We start from the raw sequence: 6,980 nt of genomic DNA on the forward strand, positions 1-6,980 counted from the left end.
GCTAGCCCACTGACCACACTTTGAGTAGCAAGGCGCCAGATGACTTACACAGAAGTTTAATACAAGACGATGTCGAATCACATAAAAAATAATTGTAAGATTTAGGCTTCAACATTACATTTTGTATTCAAGTTCAACTTCTGTGTGAGCTGTTTTAACACATTACATAAAATGTAGACTTAATTCCAAAAGTAGTTTGAGTTTGTTTTAGCTGAGAATATCTACAAAAGAGACAGTGACAGGTTTGTTTTTCTTTCCCTCTTAATTTGTGGTTCTTGGTTTTGGCCTGAGGCCAGCCTACAGCTGAAGAAGTACTCATCTGTTTCTTCTTTGCTATTCCTTCCTTCGTTCAGAGAGTAATATATATGGAAATAGAAGTATATTTCGTCAGTCATTGCACTAGGCACTAAGAATACAGCAGTGAACACAATGGTCAAAAATCCTCATATTCTGGTGGGGAGAGACATACAAAATGACAAACAAGTAAAATATTTGTGTGTGAGGTGTTGATACATGCTAAAGAGAAAAATAAAGGAGGAAAGGGAATATAGGGTGTTGGTGGGGACGAGTATGCAGTTTTAGGTGGAGAGACCAGGGATGGCCTGAAGGCAGCCAGTGAAGAGAGGAGGTGAGACCCGAAGTAATGCAGACATCTAGGGGAGGTTGTCCAGGCAGAGGGCAGTGTGCCAGCCCTGAGGTGGGCATGTGCCTGCTGTGCTCAAGGAGGCCAGCGTGGTTGGAGCAGAGTGAGCACGGGACACTGGTGCATGATGAAATTAGGTGACCAGGGCCCAGGTCATCGTGGCCTTGAAGGCCTCCATTGTTAGCTTTTAATCTGAATGAGTTGACAAGCAACTGGAGGGCTGAATGAATAGAGATCACCATTTCAGAAAGCAGTTTCACATGTTTTTCAGTTGGGAACTGAAGCAGAAAGTACGCAGGCAACAGGTGATATCTATGAAAAAGAAGGAGCCATTGAAATAGACTACAGCTCTCTAAGTGAGGATTTGAAGGTAATTGAAAGATTTCAATTGTTTCTAACTCATAGTAATATTGAATATAGTATTTAAGTATCACAGGAAGACATTTAGATGATAGAGTTTTTCTTTTTAAAGTAGATTTCCCTAATGGTTTTTGAAGTATACAAAGGAAAAACAGTTTTTCTATACTCACAACACTTCTGACACCAAATATGTGGGTTTTTTCCGTACCAAGCAATTCTCTGATTCTCTGAATACCAACTGGGCATTCTACGATTCAGCTGAATTTCAACACTCTCTGCTTGGACTTAGTATCAGATCCCACAAGTTAAGGGCTCAGTCCCACAAGACTGCTCATACTTTAGACACCAGTTACAAGTCCAGCCTCCCCTACTTCTGACCAACTGACTTCTGACCAATCGGGGGATTCCACCACCTCCTTAGGTTTGATAATTTCCTAGAATGATTCAGAGAACTCAGGGGAATATTTTATTTACATTTACTGGTTTATCACAAAGGAATATAACTCAAGAACAGCCAAATAGAAGAGATGCATAGGACCAGGTATGGGAGTGGGATGCAGAGTTTCCATGTCCTCTCTCATACCCCCTCCAGGTTCACCACCCTCCCAGCATCTCCATGTGTTCACCAACCCAGAAGCTGTTCAAACCACATTATCTGGGGATTTTGTGGAAGCTTCACTATGTAGCCATGATTGAGTAAATCACTGGTCACTGGTGATTATATACTCAATCCCCAGCCTCTCTCCCCTCCCCAGAAAGGAGAGGCTGAGGTTGGTTCCTCTGGCAACCAGTCCTAGAGTCAGCTCATCAACATAAACTCTGGTTTGTTGGAAAGGGGCTTATTATGAATAACGAAAAATGCTCCTCTCACCTCTGTCGCTCAGGAAATTCCAAGGGTTTTAGAAACTCTGTGCCAGGAATCAGGACAAAGACCAGAGATATATTTATTATATCACAGTATCACAAAATGGCAGTAAATAGGTTACTTTTCTAATGTTTGTATCATCATGTCTGTGTGTTCTGCAGAACACTAGTACCGTGACATGTCTAGCCAAAGAAAAGTTTCTGTGGTCAGGTTGAGAAGTCCTGCATCAACAAAAGTAGCCAAATCCAGCATCCTGAACTTGCCCTATCAGTGTGCCAATGTAGTACCCTCAGTAGGTACAGGGGCTTCTCCAGAGTGCCGTAGGTGATAGTGTAGCTATTGCTTCACAGCTGCAGAGCAAAGACCTGCAATCCAGCTTCACAGTCCCTTAATTAAGCAGCTCTGGCTCATTTCTCATGAGGTCAAAATACTGCAGCCACTCTTGGCTTTCCAGCCACAGCCACAACCTTCAGAGGAAAGAGAGGCTGCCTTTTGTAGTGGTGCTGTTCCAAGACTGAAAAAGTTCTTCCTACCAAGCCCCAGTAATTGTCTTCTCATCTCAGTGGCCTAAATCGAGTCACATGTTCATCCCTGAGCCAATCACTGTGAGGGAGGGGGCAGTAGTCTCTGCCTTAGACCAAGCAGGCCCACCCCTATCTACTACCTGGGATCTATGAGGCAGAGATGGGCCTACCTGGTCAAAAGCATGGGCTGTGATGGAAAAGAAGAAATGGGAGTGGATGCTGAGGAGCGATACCCACCACATCTTTTTTCTTCTTTTTTTTTTTAAAAAGGACTGATGAGGGGATCTTAACCTTTGACTTGATGTTGTCAGCACCATGCTCACCCAGTGAGCAAACCGGCCATCCATATATGGGATCCGAACCTGTGGCCTTAGTGTTATCAGCACCACACTCTCCCGAGTGAGCCACTGGCCAGCCCCCACCACATCTTTTCACTTCATATGTTAATATATTTTATTAGATTTGCTGGACTCTTTGATTGTATTTGTGGCACCTTTTGGCAATCAGAAAGAAGCTTTTGTCTTCTCTGTAGTCTTCTATTTAGTGCTTTCTCCTTTTGCTTTTTTATTTAGAAAGTCCTTTCTCACCTTATTTCTGAGTAAACGTTTTCTTCCCGTTTATGGTTTTGTTTTATTTTCATTTACCTCTGTAATTCATCTGAAATTTATTTTAGTTTATGGCATGAGTTAAGAATCTATTTTTTAAAAAGGGCCCAAGTTGGGCCGGCCCGGTGGCGCACTGCTACAGTGCGCCACTTGGGAGTGCGGTGGCGCTCCCGCCGAGGGTTCGGATCCCACATACAGACCGGTTCCCGCTCACTGGCTGAGCGAGGTGCGGGAGCAACACCGAGGGTTGCGATCCCGTTGCCGGTCCCTGTCCGGTACGGGCGTGACACTGAGGGTTGCAATCCGTTGCCGGTCACGAAAAAAGACAAAAAGAAAAAAAAAAGGGCCCAAGTTAACTAATTTACTCACCAGCATTTTTCAAATACTCTCTTCCCAGTGAATTAAAATGTCACCTTTACCGTGTATTAATTAACCCGCTTTGGGAGGTGAAGAAAGTTTTCCTGGAAGGGCATGCAACACACTTTCTCTTCCCTCCTCCCTTGAGTTTGTTCTATTCACCATTCAGGTTTCAGGCTGTTATTGCTCTAGCTGGGTTGGATCCCTCTCTGCCCTGTAGTACCTATGCTTGCCCTGTTAGTGGTCTTTTCACCCTGTTGTAAATGCCAGTTTATATTTCTGACTACCCTGTGAGCCCTTTAAAGGCAAAGATGACAGTTTCCATCATTGAATCCTCAATGTCTAATACATAGTAGATGATCAATATTTTTAACAAGAGTAAATAAAGGTGATATATAAATTGGTGCATTTTAGCCAGATTAACAAATAAGGTAAAGTGCATTCCAAGAGAGTAGCATATACAACACTAGAGCCATAAAAGAGCACAGCAGACTCAACACAGCCGACTCAGGAAGGTACAAACACTGTGGTGCGACTGCAGCTCCAGGCTCAGAGAGGGCTTTGGGGAGGGTCGTGCGCAGAGGGAGCTGGTAGGGCCAGATGGTGCCCTACATGTGTGCCTTACCTTAGTCTGGATGTAAAAGGCATGACAATCACTGTTGTTCTTTGCCAATAATAGGCTTTACAAACTGATAAAGAAGTCGAGGCCCACCTTAGAGTCCTACTACAGCAAATAGCATCCCAGGAAGATGATCTGTGCAAGACAGCAGCCCCAAACCTACGAGCCGAGGAGAACTTAAAGACTGCCAGAGACAAGTTGCAAGAATCCACAGATGGTGAAATTGCATTTAGCTGTTAATAAGATCATATTCATGGGTGTTGTGATTTCTTTAACACTTGACAACAATCCCCCACAGATTCTGCCTTTCTCTTTTTTTATTATATATATTTATCTCTATTGTCTTAATGTGTGCTTTTAATACTGAATCACTAATTGCTTCCTTTTTGAAAAATTGCTTAATTTAAAACATGTTTATTGGTTCTTTCAGAACAGATTTTTTTAATACCAGTAAAATTTATTAAATACTTGTTAGAATTTGTCAATATTATTTAGAAATTATCCCTATTAGAAAAAGGGCTCATCAATTGTAAAAGCCATGCCTTAATTATAATTGAGGTATTTTGAAGGTAGATTTACTCAAGACAACCAAACTCGAAATCTAATTTTAAAAATATTTTATGCTTTAAAGTTTAAATAAGAGAAGCCCCCTCAGTGGTTTCCAAAATAAAGAACATTGATTCTCTCTTAGCTTTTGAGGCCAGCAGAAAGGAAGCCAGAATGTGTAGGCAAGAGTTTGAACAGGTGAAAAAAAGGAGATACGATCTTTTCAGCCAGTGTTTTGAGCACGTCTTAATTTCAGCCAGTGTTTTGAGGAAAAAAAGGAGATACGATCTTTTCAGCCAGTGTTTTGAGCACGTCTTAATCTCAATTGATCAAATCTACAAGAAGCTCTGCAGAAACGACAGTGCCCAAGTATGTATTTTTCACCCCAAAATACTAATGGGAATTTTGTATTATTGACAGTGGTTTTTTTCTGGTGGGAAATAAACAAACTGCCACATTATTTGAGTGACTTGCTTATAGGGCAAAGTCAATTCATGAAGATTGGTTCTCTAATGACCTGTTTTTAGATCCCATTCACTCTACACTGGCCAGCCTGGACAAAACTCTGGGCCTGTCTCTTCATCTAAAAAAATGAATGGGTTAGATCATTTGGTTTCCAGGTTCTCTTGAGTTCTGAAATTCTGTTCTCTGGTACTAATTTAATTTTATAGAATTGTAGGTCTCTATGGTAAAGGTAGGGTCATGTAGAAGACCTTGGGGAAACAGTTGATTTGTGAAGTTGAACAGAGTAACAAGTGAGAGGGAAAGAACTAAAGGTAGGATTCGAATCCAGATATGTCCCTTTTTTTTTTTTTCCTTTTTGTCTTTTTTTTTTACTGACTGGTAATGGGATTGCAACCCTTGGTGTCGCGCCCGCACCGCGCTCAGCCAGTGAGCAGGAACCGGTCTCCACATGGGATCCGAACCCTCGGCGGGAGCGCCACCGCACTCCCAAGCGGCACACTCTCCAGTGTGCCACTGGGCCGGCCCCAGATATGTACCTTTTAATGACAGCCTCTTTGCTATAACCACTCACTGCATTATAAATATCCATAACAAATACTTGTGGAATTGAGTGTGGAATAGAGATGTAGGTCAGGACTTACTACCTGCTCTGCTTTTGTTTTCTTTTTTTCTTTTTTTTTTTAATGACTGAGATTTGGTCCTGGATCAGATATTTCGAATTTCAACTAAAAATAACATACTAATTTTCAGTAAAGTAAGATTAAAATAAACCCACTAACTCCTTGAGAACAGGAGTCATCTCTATTTACAGTGCCTGGCCCACAACTGACATTCAATAAATGTTTGATGAATAAACCAGTGAGTGAATTGAATAAAGACTGTTTTTATAAGACAATGGCATTGCTGCAGAGGTTTGAATGGCAGTCTGGTGGCAAGGCCTGATCCTTGGTCATGTTAGGATGTTTTCCCTCTTTCCTCTACCCAGACAACCCTGTTGCCTGTGATTACATGTAGAACTAAATACATTACTTACAGGCATTGGTATTTTTACATCAAAATTGAGGAAAACCTAGGGCTGGCCAGTTGGCTCACTTGGGAGAGTGTGGTGCTGACAACACCAAGTCAAGGGTTAAGATCCTTTTACTGGTCATCTTTAAAAAAAAAATTGTTTTTTTAAATTGAGGAAAACCTAACCAATAGAATATTTTGCATTTAAACTCTGTGGCTACCCCAAGTTGAAACTTACTAGTTGCTTTTCTAATGTTGCTAAATAACTAAAATGCGTTTCAGGCATTTCTTAGCCCGGAGAACCCTGAAGAACCTTACTTGGAGGGAATTAGCTATAACTGCGTAGCACCAGGGAAACGATTTATGCCAATGGACAATTTGTCAGGGGGAGAAAAGTGTGTGGCAGCTTTGGCTCTCCTGTTTGCTGTGCACAGGTAAGGCCACAACAAGCTACTCAGTTTTGTGTAAGGGCAGAAACCAAGCAGACCATCTTATAAAAGACGTATTAACTATTTGTCTTCATTAATATTTACTAATGTGATACAAAACTCTTCTTCAGCCAGACAATTCAAGTTATGTTTTAGGCCTGCAACAATGTAGACAGCAAATCTAAGAGAGAGTTCAGTCTTTGACAGATTTTTATTCAGTTTCTGTTATCAGTAGTTGCTATATTCCAGCTTTTTAGAAAAGAAAGAAAAAAAAATATATATATATATTTTTGCCCTTTTTGAGACCGGCCGCACCGCACTCAGCCAGTGAGCGCTGTGAGCACACCGGTCATCCCTACATAGGATCCGAACCCGCAGTGGGAGCGCTGCTGCGCTCCCAGCGCCGCACTCTCCCGAGTGCACCACGGGCTCGGCCTGAAAGAAAAAAAAAATTTTTTTTTCCTTTTTGTCTTTTTTCGTGACCGGCAATGGATCGCAACCCTCAGTGTCGCGCCCGTACCGGACGGGACCGGCAACGGGATCGCACCGGCAACGGGATC

At 42.0% G+C, this 6,980-nt stretch overlaps 1 protein-coding gene across 1 annotated transcript in view; it reads left to right on the forward strand.

Moving 5' to 3' along the window:
• Positions 1-6,980, forward strand: part of LOC103598719 (structural maintenance of chromosomes protein 1B) — an 87,633-nt gene that overhangs the window by 74,395 nt on the left and 6,258 nt on the right. The window contains exons 19-23 of the mRNA XM_008582764.1: positions 915-1,013; positions 4,034-4,190; positions 4,665-4,749; positions 4,816-4,888; positions 6,275-6,426. Coding sequence (XP_008580986.1) covers positions 915-1,013; positions 4,034-4,190; positions 4,665-4,749; positions 4,816-4,888; positions 6,275-6,426 — 566 coding nt within the window. The remainder of the gene's footprint in view (positions 1-914; positions 1,014-4,033; positions 4,191-4,664; positions 4,750-4,815; positions 4,889-6,274; positions 6,427-6,980) is intronic.

This window comes from Galeopterus variegatus, unplaced genomic scaffold (assembly GCF_000696425.1).
Source record: "Galeopterus variegatus unplaced genomic scaffold, G_variegatus-3.0.2 Scaffold2719, whole genome shotgun sequence".
In the NCBI taxonomy this organism is placed as follows: Eukaryota; Metazoa; Chordata; class Mammalia; order Dermoptera; family Cynocephalidae; genus Galeopterus; species Galeopterus variegatus.